The following is a 16,831-nucleotide window of genomic DNA, read 5'->3' on the forward strand; positions in this document are numbered from 1 at the left end:
CTGATCTCTGCGGCGTTGGCAACACTGTAAATACTACGGTCGTGTCAATAAAGCTTATTGAATTGAATAGAGAGCGAGAGAGGGAGGGGAGAGTTTAGACAAAGCTCTTGAGAGATGGAGAGTAAGTAAGAAACAACAGAGACCGCAAGTGGACACAAGGCCTGATGAAAAAACGAGGAACAGAGAAGGAGGACAGAAAGAGGGGGATGAGTAGAACACAGCAAAGGAAGAGTGACAGCTGAGAATGATAGTGTGTGTGTGTGTGTGTGTGTGTGTGTGTGTGTGTGTGTGTGTGTGTGTGTGTGTGTGTGTGTGTGTGTGTGTGTGTGTGTGTGTGTGTGTAGGATCCAGTCCTAACCAGCATAACCAGCACCAGTACACCATGGGGATTAGTCTACATGTGCAGCGACTTAGCAGTGCCCCCACCCCCACCACCACCACCACCACCCCCCTGTAGACCCCCTCACACACGCCTGATGAGAACTACACCAGACAACCCACTTAGACCGTGTGTGTGTGTGTGCGTGTGTGTCTGTGTCTGCCGTGTGATATCCTATTTGCGCACAGCCTAGTGTGTGTGTGTGTGTGTGTGTGTGTGTGTGTGTGTGTGTGTGTGGTTAGTTACAGGACTGGAATGTATTGTGTGTGCGCGCAAGTGTGTGCGCACTGCGCTCACATGCGTTAAGCAAGCAAGCGCAGGTTGTGTTGTGTGGTCTTAGCATCTGTAAAGCCCCAACAGATGACTGCATACCCAAAACAATCCACTCTCTCCTCTGACCCCCTCTCCATGTCCAGCCTACCCCCCCACCGCTCATCTACACTGGCCATGGGTCATCAAGGCTTTGGATTACACACTAATACCACAAGGCTGCCCTCAAACATGAAGCGAGAGAGAGAGAGAGAGAGAGAGAGAGAGAGGTCACATGAACACAGATGTTAGCTTTGGAGATCCCTCCACTCATCGACTATAAAGACACACACACACACACACACACACACACAGAACCACTGAAATGAACTGGCCCAGCATCAAATAGGGCTTTAGAGCTGTAATGCAGCACCAGCAATCACACACGCGCCTTGTGCCCAGATTTGGGATGTAGATTGCATTCCTGCAATCATGCATCAACCCCCTCACCACCACCACCACCAGCAGCACCAGCACCAGCACCACCCTCTCTCTCCACCTCCACCCCAGTGCACTGCACTGCTGCTCTGGAAGTGGGCCAGCCAGGGTCTCCTTCCCTCTAAGCCCCCTCCCCCCCTCCCTCCCCCCCTCCTCCTCCAGATCCACGGGGAAGGGATCAGAGCTCCACTACGGCTAGGGATCCACGGTCACCAGGCCAAAGACTAGCCGCTCTGTGGATCCCAGCTCTCATTGGTCGGTGAGGGAGGTTGGGGGGGGGGGGGGGGGGGGGAATGAGATGGAGAGCTACAGGCTGGTTGATCCTGGTGCCACCCCCCCCCCCCCCCCCTAATCTGCTCCCCCATCTCTCTCGCTCTCTCTCGTGAGGAGCTAAATATAGCTCTCCTTTCATCCCTTGATGTGGTGGTGGTGTGTGTGTGTGGGGGGGGGGGGAAGTGCAATCACTGGCATATCCTTCAAATGTCAAAAAGCAAACGATTCCCCACCCAAACATTTCAATCCATCCTTGCTCCTGATCCACAAGGTGCTGACGTCCCGGTGGGGGGAGCTCGGTCGGGTCTGACAGAAGACTCGTCTCCTGGGGGCTTTGGTGCTCTGACCTTGATGCCGCCACAAGCACCCTCACGGTCCACCAGTCAACCGAGCTGCGCAAGTCACAACACTAGCCACAATCCCACTCCTGAGATAAGGCGATATTCCAGCTCACAGGTGATAATAGGCTTCATGCCGCCTTAATAAAGAAATACATTTCGCTTCCCTTTCATCAGGCTGATAGCCCCTCTCTGTTGTCCTGTGTAGTCCAGATTTCTCTTTAGAAATGGTGGCCTTGACTAACATGCTAACTGCTCATATTTAGCACAAAACACTGGCTGCAAAAAGAACCATGGCAAGCTCAAAAATGGTGTTAATTACTCTGAATTTCATGGTAATGTATTGAAAAATTATTTAATGCAGGAGTGTTGTCGCGGATATCTTGCCTGCCTACTTCAAATTCACATTCTGTGGTTATAAACCTAAAAGGTGGTACAAATCCAATTGGCTTAGCTCTTATGCCCAAGACCTATTTTTGGTTGTTGTCACTTTTTAGTTTGCCCAAATTTAGTGCCGTGTTCTCGTGTGCTGGCCATTTTATCTGCTAATTGGTAGTAATTAAATCAAAGTAGTTGGCTTTGGCATTATTACAGCAGTGACTATCTATCTGACCTGTTTCTGCGCTGGATCGCCCTTACCTGACTCAGTTAATCCCGCCTCCTACCTTGACACCACCTCAAGCACCACTAAGCACAGGTAGGCCAGAGGGTTAAGGTGAGGTTAAAGACCCAGGGACAATAGCTCCGCATCGGAGGCACGATTAAGGACCAGAAGTGACAACGTGGAGGAGATTAGCCGCCACACACCGTAACTGGCCTGGTTTTGGCCCGGCACTGGGGAAGCGGCTCGTGCACCTCAGTAATGCTTGGCATTAGCGAACGGCCTGAGACACCAGAGGACACAACGGGTGTTTTGACTACTTATAACTCAAGCTGAGCTGTCTTGAGGTTCTGAGAAAATCCGCCCAAACCGTTTCTGTGTCAACCAATCTGAATTTGCTGAAAGACACAGTTTTTTTTTAAACTGTGAGTTTGCCTTCGAAAAAATAAGAGCGCAAAAAAAAAAAAAATCCGAGGCGAGGTGACAGGAAGGAAGGAAGGGGGTCATGGGGTTCACCCAGTGTGCCCAATTCTACTGGTCAGACAGACTGGTGCAGGAGCCAAGAGGCGCTGACAAGGGCAGTCCAGGGAGGGTCAGCTGAGAAGGGGCAGAGTGCCCACAGGGGTGAAACTCTCCCCTCCTTCGGGAGCATGGTGGTGGATGGCGTTTCTCATCACACCTCAACACGCCCTTCACCAACGAGGTCTCAAAAGCAGGGTGTTCTTTCACAGAACATCCACCCGCGGAGAATGTAGGGCAGTAGGAACATGAAGAAAGGGGGGATGGAAGAAAGAGAGAGAGAGAGAGAGAGAGAGGGAGGGAGGGAGGGAGGGAGGGAGGGAGAGAGAGAGAGAGAGAGGGAGGGAGGGAGGAAGGGAGAGAGGGAGATAGAGAGAGATAGAGAGAGAGAGAGAGAAAAAGAGAAAGTAAGAGAGAGAGAGGGAGAGAGAGAGAGAGAGAGAGAGAGAGGGAGGAAGGGAGAGAGAGCACAGCTCCGACCTACGATTCTCAAATGACACTTCCTCCCCTTTTCTGAGTAAAAAGGAGGTCAAGAGAGATGGCTGGTGTGGCCTCAACAGAAAAAAAAGAAAAATGGAAAGAAAGCCGTGAAAGTCGTGCCCAAGTGTATGAGGGTGTGTGGGTGTGTGGGAGCATGCAAGCAAAAGTGCATAGCCTTGTTTGTCTCCCCAGCATACCTCAAGTCAATGCTGGCTTGTATGTGTGGTGTATGGCGTATGGCGTGAGCTTATTAGTGTGTTTGAGCGTGAGCGTGTGTGTGTGTGTGTGTGTGTGTGTGTGCGCCCCAGCACGTGTGTTGAGAGCATTCTGTTCTGCTGGACCAAAGATCAACTCCCCTAAGCTGCTTTATCCTGGCCAAGAAAAGCTTACACGCCATCACACAGCACAGGAACAAACGCTTCCAGTTCCTCCCTCTGTGGCTCCACACTATCCCCCAGGGACAGGGCAGCGCTCCAACCCCCACTTCCTCTCTACACACACACACACACACACACACACACACACACTAACATGCACGCACATGCCCATACCCCTGCACACACACACACACACACACACACAAACGAACAAACAAACTAACAAGATAGACGAATACACTAGGCACGAGACACACACATGCAATCATCTCCTCAGTTTGAAACTGTATGTGTGTGTGCAAACCATAATCATGAGACAAGAGAACTAAGGAGCGTCATGTGATGCTAACAAGATAGAAGCCAGAAAGAGAGAGGGAGAGGGGGAGAGAGAGATGGAGAGAGAGAGAGAGAGAGAGAAAGAGAGACAGAGAATAAATGAAGACAGTGAGGCAGAGGGTCCTTAACTTGAGTGACAGGTGTGCGAGACAGGAAGACTATTTGTGTGTGTGTGTGTGTGTGTCTGTTTGTGTGTCCTTAAGACCTCAGAAGGCGGAAAGCGACAAGGTCACAAAGGCACGATAATCAGACAGAAAACAATGAGTGACAGGCGTGTTGCCATGCAAACCCCTCCGCCCCGGGCGAATCCCCAGGAGTCACTCGTCAACGCACCACCACCACCGCCGCCTTTCCTCACGGAGAGAGAGAGAGAGAGAGAGGCTGAGGACGCGGCAGCACACGCCTGGCTATTTTCAGCCAATCCCGGCTTGGCCAGCTTTTCCTGGAGAACGCGAGGAAGGCGGCCACAGCCTTCAATCAAACGCCAAACCAGCACTCGCCAAAAAAAAAAAAAAAATGTGTGAGCGACCAGAAAAACACTGGGCTCGATTCAGCTGTCCAGGCAGGCACCGAAACCAGGAAGCATACAACAACCACGACACGAAAAACAACAAATAGGTCACGACAGACAGCGTGAGAGATCGACGGAGATAACGGCCCCCTCATACGTGTGACTTCTGACAGCACACAAACAAACTAAATGAGCCATGGGGAGGGGGGGGATTTTTTTTAGGACCTCTGCTTTTTTGTGCAGCGTATAGCCAAAACGATCACCACAGCGCACGTGTGGGCCGGACCTGAGGCGCATCGGGGCCGTGTGACCCTACAGATGCAGCCGTGGGTGCCGCCGATGCTACTGCACGCACACACACACACACACACACACGCACGCATCCTCTTTGCGTGGGAAGCTCCACAAGCAGCACTTGCAAAAAGACCATCTGCAGAAAAAAAACGTGTGCAGCAGATGACGTGGCCACACACGCACACACACACAAAAAACAACAAAAAAACAAACAAACTCACTTTCACTTCCCACAATGCACTGACAGCAGGACAAATGGCACTTTGAACATGCAAACAAGGAGACTTTTTGATGTCCAAAAAGCACTGCTGGCTTGTGTGTGTGTGTGTGTGTGTGTGGAGTATGGCTGTGGGGAGATCTTTAATGGACTCGAACCTTAAAGCATGTCAGAGCAGAGCGGTCTGCAACACATATGGTACAGTCCAGAGTGACGCCGCTCGGAGAAGAAAGAACTCTCAATAGTCTCCAGAGACTTAAGAAACAACACCGCAAAGAACAGAGCAGACGGCAAAAAAGGAAGAGAGAGAGAGAAAAAAAAGAGTTGGTTTTTGAAGAGTTGGTTTTGAAGCATACAGGAAAACCAAGCGACAAGCTGCGGGCTTGTCTGGTTGGACAACAGTGTGTGTTTCTGTGTGTTCTCATGGGTGTGTGTGTGTGTGTGTGAGTGTGTGTGCATATGTATGGCTATCTATGAGTGTGTCTCTATGGGTGTCTGTGTGTGTGTGTGTGCCTATGGTGTGTCTGTGTGTGTGTGTGTGTGTATCTATGGTGTGTGTGTATGTATGTGTGTGTGTGTGTGGAATGTGGCTTTCAGCTCTTTCATCTTCCTCCCCTGCTGGTCTGGGCTGGAAGGGTTATCGCGGCCTGCGGCAGCCTTCTGAACACACCGCATTGCACGCACAGCAACACAGCCTTCCAGATCCTTCCACAGATAGCAAACAGACTGGTGGCACAGGCTACGCCTTCACTCCATCAACACACACACGTTCTCCACAGTCGAGCACGGTGTCTGAGGTGTTTTCCCACACGCAATGGCTCGTGCAGTAGTGGAAGTAATTAACATAATTACAGTCCTGTGTTTGCAGAAAAGGTTGTTTTTTTTAATCTGCTGTCTGCATCTGGGTTCCTGAGTCTACTCGGGAATTTGTCCTCGTAAAATTTACATATACAGTAGAAGCCATTAGATATACACTCGGTGCATATTTCCATAGGGTCATGGCATTACGTAAATATCCCATAAAGCAGGACCAACTGTTCTTTGAAAACTGACAGAAAGAGTGGCTCGTTTTGTGTGCGACTCTGATTGGACCAGAAGCAGCGAGCAGCCCGGTGTTACCATATGGTGGACACAAATGGCATGTGGATGATGTCACTGGTGCTCAGCGGCACCGAAATCATCATCACGGTCACCGTCGTTACGTTCATGGGATATTTCTGTCACTTTGTTCTTGGTTTTTGTTTTTTTTTGCTAGTTTATCTGGGTTTTTTTTCCTTTAATCACCATGTGTCAGTTTCACATCTCCAGCCCTGCTGAGGAGGGATGCCACACACACACACACACACACACACACACACACACACACACACACGGACGCACGCGCTGTGGCCCTTATCGTTAGCACCCAGCACCCGTTGTGCCACGCATGCCATGTGGGTGCTATCAGCCACCACCAGCTGGCTAGGCACCCGTGACTCAAAGAGAGGAGGCGAGCGAGTGAGCGAGCGAGGAGGAGGTGGAGGAGGAGTGTGAAGGCAAGGCGAGGCGAGGCGCTTCTAAGTGCTCGCGGTCTATATTTAACACGCGAGGGATTCTCTGGTCAGGTCGGTAACATGCCCCTTTAATACCTGAGTGTTTACATCCCATGAGCCCTTGAAGCCTCCCATTGAAGTGTGCCCTACACAGGCTTTACAAAAGGTGTGCACTGCTCAGTGCTGAGTCACACACACACACACACACACACACACACACACACACACACACACACACACACACACACACACACACACACACACACGTAGAATTAGTAAACATGACCAAAAACAAGTTGCACAGCCTGTATGCCATATGGTTTAGGAGCCTAAGCCTCAGACAGAGAGGGCAACAAAGGGCCGAGGTTGGTGCCTTGTGTGTGTGTGTGTGTGTGTGTGTACACAAGCACACGGGCTGCAGGGTGGCGACCAGACTGACTAAATAGTCTCGCCCGAAACCGGGATCGTCAGTAGAGCCGACCGCACGCGAGGTACGACACGCCCCACCCTTAGGCGTTGTTGGAGAGTGTGTTTGTGTGTTTTTAGAGCGTGCTCTGCAATTCCTGCCTGTCTGGGCGTCGACGTCAACGCCACGAGACGTTTCCTCGTTAAATGATGCTTTCAGCGGTCAGAGGGAGGGTGTGTGTGTGTGTGTGTGTGTGTGTGTGTGTGTAGGGGGGGTGGTGAGCTTCCCTTGCAGTATCAGCTAGGCCTCGGTCACCCGTCACCAACACCATGACGTTATTCATTTCTCTGGACTCACTGGCTGCATTGTGGGCCCTGCGCTCATAAAACGACACTATCAGGAGAGGACACAATGCACTGGTCTGTTGGCCAGCGTCTTGTCTCTGGAAGGCCGTGTGGGAAATGTGACCTGCCCCAGTTACTGGGCCGGGGCAAATGTTTGTCCACATCATGAACTTCAATGCGCGTTGGACAAGCGAGAGCAGCCCGTCAGAACGCTACATAACAATCTAAATACCACAATCTGACCTAAGGGAAGGGATGGGGGCATTTTTTCTAAAGCGCACATGCCTCCGTGTGTATGTATACATGCATGCATGCAGTCGTGCAAGCATGCATGTATATGTGTGTGTTTGTGTGTGTGTGTGTGTGTGTGCGCGTGTGCGCTTAACTAAGCCACGTTAACATTACACAATCTGTTTGTACAGCTATTTATTTTTTAAAAGGGGGGGCACGGCGCCGATCGGCGGCTCTGGTTTCTGCCTGTACCCTGGCCGGCCGCTGCAACCCGAAACCCTGGCAACGGCACTGCTGCATAACCCAGCCGCCGACTGTTGAGTCAGAGAGGTGGAGACGCAGGGACAGGGGAGGGGGGAGGGGGGGAAGGGAATGCCCTTAGATTAGCACAACTGGGTCACATCTTACTTTCGGTTTTGGAGGACCTGTTGCACAGCAGATATTGCTCTGTGTGTGTGTGTGTGTGGGTGAGTGTGTGTGTGCGTGTGTGTGGGTGCATATGTTTGCTCTTAAATGACAAGATGAGGAACCTAATCAGGAATGTAAACTCCTTCCTTTAGGTGCTGTTTGTTTAGCACTTCCTGTTTTTTCGCTGATAAAGCATGGAACCTCATCCCCTAGCCAAATTATGCTATGGTTGCGATCGTGTGTGTGTGTGTGTGTGTGTGTTTGTGTGGGTGGGTGGGTGTGTTTGCACGAGCATGTTTGCCCGGGCATGTCCCTTCACTGCACAAGTCCCTTCACTGACCACTTCCTATTAGGTCTTCACACTAGGTTGCCGTGCTTCCTGGCCCATAGGTCAGGAAGGCAGGCACAGACACCAAGAGACACACACACACACACACACACACACACACACACACACGGCAGGCAGCCATTTTGAGAGGTAGGTAACATAAAACACACTCACCGGTTCTTCTCCAGCTCGTTGTGTGTGGACCTGCAGCAGAAGAGAAGAAAGCAAATGAATAAATAGGAGTGCACAGAGCAAAGGGCACTCACCGAAGTCTGCACATTTCCAATTTATTTGAGCAATTTCCTGCTGCCCCAGCTCCATTAATTATTTAAATGATAGCACGTCGGGGCTCAGGTCTGTTTTGGCAAAACATAAATTGCCACCATCTGTCTTGCTTGCTTCCTGGTCGACTAGTATGTAAAAGAGGCGCATACTCCTTATCAATACTGTATGAGGCTTTTTTGTATGTGTGCATGTGTATATGTGTGTGTGTGTGTGTGTGTGTGTGTCACACAAATTCTTTTCAGTGCGTTTGCTCCTGCTCAACCGGACACTTCCTTTTAGAAAAAACGAGGCGTCATGCATCTATCTCTCCGTGAGCCAGCCAGCCCGTCGCACCTTGGCCCTCGCCGGCTGGCCCCCAGGTGCCCTGCCACACTGCCTGCTGTCATTAGGAGCGGCAGGAGACATTCATTAATTAAAGTCTATCCAAGGAGGAGAGCAGAGCAGAGCAGAGGAGAGGAGCATGTGTGCTGGCCCTGCCCCCACTCACTCACTCACTCACTCCCTCACACGGCCGCCTGTCACAGGGCATACTACCGCTGCTGCTGCTGCTGCTGCTGCTCTGGCCCACGTGCCGCTGAATCAGACAAGAGAAGAGAAGAGAAGAGCCCGGAGGACGGGGGATGCTGCTCCTGTACTGTACCAAAGAAATAATACAGAAGCTCCCAAATATCAACTTCTGGGGTTTTATTATTCCCAAACATGTCTATAGCTGAACTCACTGTTACTGTATGTTTTGTTTTCTATTATTGTTGTATTGTATATGGCGAATGACTGTGCTGTTTTATTGGGGGGATTTTTTGCTTTGACAACACTGTATCTAGTCAGTCATGCTGAAACAGAAACTCTGAAGTGAACCGAGTAGAATAAGTGGAGGGCAAGACAGAGAGAGTGAAAGTGAGAGAGAGAGAGAAAGAAAAAAGAAAGAAAGAAAGAACGAAAGAAAAAGAAAAGAAAGAAAAAGAAAGAAAGAGAGAGAGCGAAAGGCAGAGACATAAAGAGAGAGGAGGAGAGGGAGGGGAGCGGAGCGGAGCGGGGCCCAGGGCTGCACTAGGCCATGTGAGGCTGCTCCGTGGAGTCAGTGCAGTGTTAATAATGCTGAGTGAGGCCAGATCGCCTCTTAAGAGCCTCGGCGTGTGCCTACACCGCTGCAGAGAGGGCCGCCGCTCCTGGGGGTTTAAATGGCCGTTTCTACTGTACCCAAACCAGCACAGCAGGGGGCTGGGAGCCGGTGCTTCTCTCCCTCTGCGTGTGCGTGTGTGTGTGTGTGTGTGTGTGTGTGTGTGTGTGTGTGTGTGTGTAATAGTGTGCAAGTGTTTTTCTGTGCGAGTGTGTGTGTGTGTGTTTGTGTACGTGGGATTACGCATGCCTTGTCCGGTCCACAGCAGGTCTTGCGGGCACTTCCCTTTTATGGGGAACTATTATTATTGCACCACTTTCTATTTTCTACTCCCCCCTCCCCCCCCCCCACACACTTCTTTCTTTTTCACAGCCGTCCCGAGGCTGACCTAATGGCCTGTCGTTTTTCTTCTGCACGAGAGGATGCAAGGAGCTGGCGAAGCGGAGGGAGGAGTGAGTCGGAGTCAGAGGGGGAGAGAGAGAAAGAGAGAGGGAGAGAGAGAGAGAGAGAGAGAGAGAGGGAGAGAGAGCGAGAGAGGGATGAACAAGGGGGTTGGGTGAAGAGTGATGTGGCGGCTGCGTGTTCATGTATTTCCACAGTTGCAGAAGTGCCACGTGACGGGAGAGCTCGGGAAAACGCAGCGTGCAGCCCCCCCCCCCCTCCCCTCCTCTCGGTGGCTGTGCCTTTACAAAGCCCTTACAAAAAAAAAAAAACAAACAAACAACAACCACACAAAAAAAAAAACGAGCACATCCTCACAGCCACGTGGTGGATTCTCTTCCCAGATACAACGCCGGAGCATGCGCAAGGGGACCGAGCCAACCTGGGGGCAGCTGATGCGAGCAGGCTGAAATCATAACCACCCCCTCGCCTTACCGAAGATGAATCCTCGCCCGTAATAACCTTATGCTAGCCTATACAACAGACCCCCCACTCACGCTCGAGGGGGCCTGAGAAAGAGAGAGCCATGCTGGGTGGTCTTTTGCGGTGAAACATATCTTGATTAATCTATGTGCTTATCCAGTTACCTGAGCGTAGCAGAGGAGGGGGGGGGGGGGGGGGGGGGGTGTAAAAACAGGCGAGGATACGAAAGGCTTCCCAGAGTTTCCTGTCAAGCACCCACTACAGCCTTTAGTCTCGACAGAAGACCAGATAATGTGTCCTTTATGGGTGCAGATAAACACATTCAGCCCCCTGCATCAGCCGCTGAAGGCTACTGTAGATCAGCAGTGCAGAGACAGTAAAGAGTATGGACCTGCCGCTGGAACATCCAATCCATAGCCGTGCGCGCTCTGCACACACACACACACACATGCGCGAGAACACACGGCTGCAGAGAACAATAACAACCTCGATGCAGCAGGGCAAAATTCGCACAGGACCTGGTCAAAGGTTATGTAATGTGTGCATTTAAAGTCACGACTATTTTCCTACTCCTATTTTGGCCAAGTATTAAGATAAAAGGCTTTGGTGGAGCGACTACTGTACGGTGACACCAATAGCAAAGCTATATTAAACACGGCACGGTAGCTGTAGGACTGGTCAATGCCAATGGGTTAATCTGACAAGGCCATGCACGCCCGCATGGTGTTTAACCATAGATATATATGGTGTTTAACGAACGGCAAGGAGGACTACGATCGTTCTGCTTGTGCAAGCATTTGCTATCTGTTTCTGTTTTATGTTATCCATTTATGACAGTAAAGTCATGACTATCATAGTATATCATATCAAGCGATGCAATGATTGCACAAAATAGCGACGAAATGCATTAATAAATGCACTGTAAAAATGGCCAAATCCATGTATTGGAAGTTTCCTCCATAGGCTAAACCAAGGCAAGCTTTCCCGGATGAGATGGAAATGCGAGTGCATAGTGGATCTTCAAAGCATACATCTTGGCTCTAACCCTTCTAAAGGTGATCGTAAAGACTAATTTGGGCCTTGTCTTCATGTTTTCTGAAACGTGCAACATATCGTATCAGCCGGAAAATATGACATGCACGTAGGCTAGTCTGCTGGCTGAAAACACTTGCTGTTAATAAGAGCTTTTTGTCCGCAAGGGTTGTGGTAAAAACTCTCCTGTTGTTTACGTCACGCTAATACGCCATATATACACCCCGTATGTGACAGTAAGTGAACGTCATGTAGACGGGTGACGATATCCATAAAAATCAATCTATGTATGATATCAGATTAAAAGAGAAAGGTTAAATCCTACAGTGTTCGGCACATCTTGATATTGTAATTTACACCGGTCCCTAACGTCCATGCTGCAGTCGCTTTGACAATCAGCTGATGAAAGCCAACTGAAGCGGTGAGCACCCCTCCCCCCGAACGAAAAGAGAAGCAAACAGCTTTCACACATGTACTTGTATGGTCAAATAAATAAACGTATTAAGAAATGAAAAACTCCAACACAACTCGGAATGTCGCTAACCTTTCCATTGACTAGGCTAAATATACCAGCTGATGTGGAGTTGTATGACTGCCAACAGAAATGATCCAAAACAGCAGTGCGAGTCCCTTGTTTGGCGATTATCGATGACAGTCGGCTATCCGAGACGACGGTGTTTTTGACAGGCAGAGTTCACTCTTCATATATTATGCTATTAGAGTAAATATTATTTTCACATAAGGGAAAGCACTCGAATGTGTGCTTGACTTACCTGTTGTGGTTGTTGTTGTACTTTTTGTTTCGAAACTTCCGTTGTCTCTGGTAATTTGTGTTCTGAATAGATGGAAACGTCGAGGCATATCCGTGTTCACATTCTGTTGAAGAAGATGTAGTAAATTAAGACAGTAAGACAAGTCACACCATAACAAGTTTGCATGTTGTTTAACAGACCATTTCTGATCGATTATGTGATTTAAAAAAGAACTCTTCATAGATTAAGCTTGTCCGTCGAATTATTTTTCCTCTTTCGTTGGGATAACAGGGCAAGGAGCAAACATTTCCTCTCACTTCACAGTGACACAGTAGCCTATCCAAATGTCTTGACATACACGAATATACTGTTGACAAACAAAATAAAATAATACCTCGTTCTCTTCTTTCTAGATATTCCGCAGCTTCCAATAACCTCTGGATATTAATCAGCTGCACTGCCGTCATTCTGCTGAGGCTAACGATACGTGTTGGTATGATACTGTTAGCGACTGGGGCAGAATTGTTTTTTAACGGACGACAGGTTGACAACTATATTGTTTCTCAATAAATATTGCTATATATGATCTAAAACACAAGAACAATTTGTTCGTTTTTGTATTTGCTGGTTCTTCAAATCAAACCTTGCGAAGGCAGCTAACTGACGTTTACGTTATTTGTTGCCGACGGTAACAAGCTAACTAGCTTCGTTGCAACAAAGTCAGTCGTATTTCAGCTGTTAAAAAGTCTCGAGGTCGGAGTATCAAAGTATTAAAAGTGTGTAGGAAACAGACAACTACAAATCGTAAAAAAATGAATATAAACTATATAAAAGATTCCCCGAAAGCCCACAGCCTGCAAAGTCCCTGCTGCCTATTTTCACTCCTCCCCCAGTTTGTTTACCTAGCTTCTCAGCTGAGAGGAGGAGATGAACCTCTACCGCAAAGCATTGTGGGACATGAAGTCCATACATTATAAATATCTCCAATGTCACATACGCGTGCGCGCGATTTAGAATAATCTCTATTTTGCACTTGTATGTCACTTGAACACACATACATAGATTGGGACAAATCTCAACGAATTAACATATGCAAGAAAAGAAGGATGAAATATCCAGCTAGGGCCCTGTGTTTTTTTTCTTTTTTTTTTTTTTACCACAGCCTAGATGCAATGAGACTTATTCATTGCATCCATGAACAACTTTGCCTTACGAATTCGGAGGCATGCTTATTAATCATAAACATTGGGCCTGTCACGTCTATAGGCTACGACGATACTCTTGTGTTTTTTCCAGGCAATAAGCAAACATATTAAGACACACACCAAAGACATATCACAAGAGCAAGTAGATAAACACCCATAAAATGAAATCCCCATGGCCTTCGCTGGAACTACTCTACTACCCATGTAAAGCCAGGCCCAGCAACACATGTCGTCATCGCTATGGAGTCATTTGATTGGTGATCGAGTCTGGTAAGCACTGGCAACAAAGTAGCTTTTGGCCAATCATAACGTGAGAATTTGCGCCATGTGGAAACCATGTGGCTACACCTCCCAGATATCAGGAAGCAAACAATTGGTTCTCAGAGTTGGCCAAACAAGTGGGTTGACGTGAGTCAGACTTCTTACCGCGGAAGACACTTTTAGGTCAAGAACTAGATTTACAAGGAATACCAATTATGATATTCGAACGAAACATATTTCATCCAACAACTGTTTCCGCACAGAAGCAGTATGATAAAACTAGTAGAACATTTTGCTTTAGCATTAAGCTGCAGCCTATGACTTCGCAGATTAAAAGAGCTATTTTCCCCTCATCCAACTTGGATTACAGTTCAGCCATGGGAATCGAATTCCAGGTTCCATTTAGTGTAGTTCAAAATTATAGCCTACAAATGTCAGCAAAGTGTGCGATCATTCATTTATTAACTTAGCCTACTTCCTTCGGTATTTAGGTTGCACTAACATAACTCTTGGACCCTGTCCAATTGTGGCTAACCCTTACATTTGGTCATACTGTAAACAACACGATATTCCAAAGAAACCAACACTTAATTCGAGTTCATACAGGCCAGGCGTTATAGTAGGCTACATCGTCTGCAGAGAAATTATTTCCCAATAAACACAAAGTAGGCTACACATCGCTGTGACTAGTCTTGCTTGAATTACATCATAAAACACATCCATTCAAAAATAATCCAAGCCGTTCGGTACATTAATGCTAGGCTAAGGTAAATGTGAAATGACAGCAATGCTGTAGCCTATTCGTCACGTCTATCATGTTAAAATGAAGATAGCATCTATTGTTGAAATGCGATGCAAGCAATTCGAAGTGAAAACAATAGCCTAATGTTTTGTGTGTATAGCTCAACCCGTGAGTCTGTCACACAATCTGTCTGAAATGAATTAGCCCAGCATGTTTAGATGCAAATATTTTAATTTGCCGCATATTGGGACAGTGCACGTTTGGTCTACTTATCACTGCTGATTGCGCCTAGTTCGTTGAACTCAAGTCCTTTGTTGTCTGAGTCTGTTGACAATGAAAGTCTTGTTTCTATGAAAAGCATAAGGAGGCAGAAACGTTCTTAAGTGAACAAAATGAACTTACTTCCATCTCTCCTTTCAGCACTTTCAATGTAACTTGCAGCCTCTAATAAAACTTGCACATTTTTCAGAAAAGTGCCGATCTGATCCATAGGGGAATCACTGGAGTTGAAGACGTCATTGAAAGGACAAGACATCTCAAAATCATGCTGGTCCATGGACGTCTCGGAGTCCAAAAATACATCTTCGGTTTTCACCTCTTTTCTTTGCCGAACACTTCGCACCATTTTTGTTGCACAGAAAGTTCTCTTCCCTGGAATAAAATATGTGGTTGCGGCTGAGCGCTAGCAGGCAGCTTCTTGTGGATTTGCTCAATGAAAAGAAATGAAATGGGAAGGAGAGAAGGCAGATTCCAGCCTATCACATTCTGCAGGGTCCCTGTGCCCGCAGGGTCCTTGTGCCCGAGTGTTTCAGCATTACGTCAACTCCCATCAAAGCTGGATCTGAGCGTCACTGAATAGGCTACCAAAGAATAGCTTAACCTACTACAGCTATAGGCCCTGCAGCCTACTGTGAACCAACGACAGCTAATATCGACAACATAGTTCGTAGAAATGTATGTTGTAGCCTTGTAGCTTAATGACCAAATATCATGTAGGCCTGACCAACCTACTGATTTGATTAGGCTACTTGAACTGCATAATAACCAACAACTTCTGTAACAAGAATTATAAAGAGACTCTTTTTTTTTTTTTTTTTTTTTTAAACATGCCTACTACATTATAAATTGCAAAATGTCTGGAGACAGTTGAACATGTCCGGCAGCAGCACAGATTGAATATAGCCTAAGTAAGAAAGAGACCAGGTGGTTGAGAGTTTTACTGGCATACGTAAGTAGCCCTGTATTCTGTTGACTTCACCATTTCTGTTTTTATTTTCATTTTGTATTCACACCAGGCGTCCCTCTTTCAGCTCTGAAAACCAGAGAAATGGCCTCGTCTCCCTCCACTTCAAAGGGCTTGCAGTAGGCCACAGCAGCGTTTGATGTGAAGCTCACAGGAAACTTGAAAGCCCAAAAGCGAAGGCAGAGCCAGTTGTCTGCCAGTGCAAACGAAGAAGACATCTCAGGAACCTAGCCAGCAGGAGGGTCTCTCTCTGTCCACTAGCCAGCAGGAGGGTCTCTCTCTGTCCACACCCTGTACAGCTCAAGTTGCAAAATGGATGAACATTTTGTGTGGTACCAGGTGGGAATGGGGCCACCGTGGTCCTATTGCCTGCTTAGTTGATAGTGCTTCGGGATTACACTGCTGTTTGTTTACAGTGTATCTGCCGGCAACAGGGAGTGCATTTGGTCTAATGTAAATCAGCCCGGATTAAAATGTAAGCTAAAAAATATAAGCGAAGCAGACATGGGAAAAGCTCTTCACTGAGCACTGACATGTGTAGGTGTGAAACTGGTTGTGGTTGAGTGGATCTGTCATCATCTATCAAATGAACTCTGGCAGGAAATAGTCGGGTATTGTGGAACTAGTTTACATCCGTCTGACATCCGAAAGAACTTTGTGATAAATATCAATTAATTATGATATTTTCATTCCTACGTTGACAAAGATGTGCACAACAAAAATGTGACAGCCTGCATAACCCCCACGTAAGGTCAGTACTGTACACTTAGAACTACAGTGTAAATGCATGTTTTGAAAGCACTCATGGCCTTGGGCACTTAAAAGAAAACTGGTTATATTTAGCTCGCTCCCGCTGTATTTCAAGTGGCTTGTTCAGTCCCTACTGTTAGTCGTTAGCACACACCTTTGTATTCACTCAGGGAGAGGTCGCGACCCGAAGACAAGCGGCGCATTAAAGCACTACATGCTGACCCGGGGTAGATCACGCTGTTTATGGCCACTTTACGAC

General features: G+C 47.8%; 1 protein-coding gene across 2 annotated transcripts in view; it reads right to left on the reverse strand.

Annotated features, from left to right (window-relative positions):
* The window catches only part of mxi1 (max interactor 1, dimerization protein), a 30,300-nt gene extending 14,994 nt beyond the window's left edge, over window positions 1-15,306 (reverse strand). The window contains exons 1-3 of one of the 2 annotated variants that reach the window (XM_062545671.1): window positions 14,982-15,306; window positions 12,393-12,495; window positions 8,496-8,525 (exon numbers count right to left, since the gene is read on the reverse strand). In XM_062545671.1, coding sequence (XP_062401655.1) covers window positions 8,496-8,525; window positions 12,393-12,495; window positions 14,982-15,204 — 356 coding nt within the window. In that variant the 5' untranslated portion in view covers window positions 15,205-15,306. Of the gene's footprint in view, window positions 1-8,495; window positions 8,526-12,392; window positions 12,496-12,765; window positions 13,287-14,981 lie in introns of those variants that run through there. The other variant, XM_062545678.1, reaches the window with a different exon arrangement.
* Window positions 15,307-16,831: the final 1,525 nt, after the last annotated feature.

This window comes from Sardina pilchardus, chromosome 1, assembly GCF_963854185.1.
Source record: "Sardina pilchardus chromosome 1, fSarPil1.1, whole genome shotgun sequence".
In the NCBI taxonomy this organism is placed as follows: domain Eukaryota; kingdom Metazoa; phylum Chordata; class Actinopteri; order Clupeiformes; family Clupeidae; genus Sardina; species Sardina pilchardus.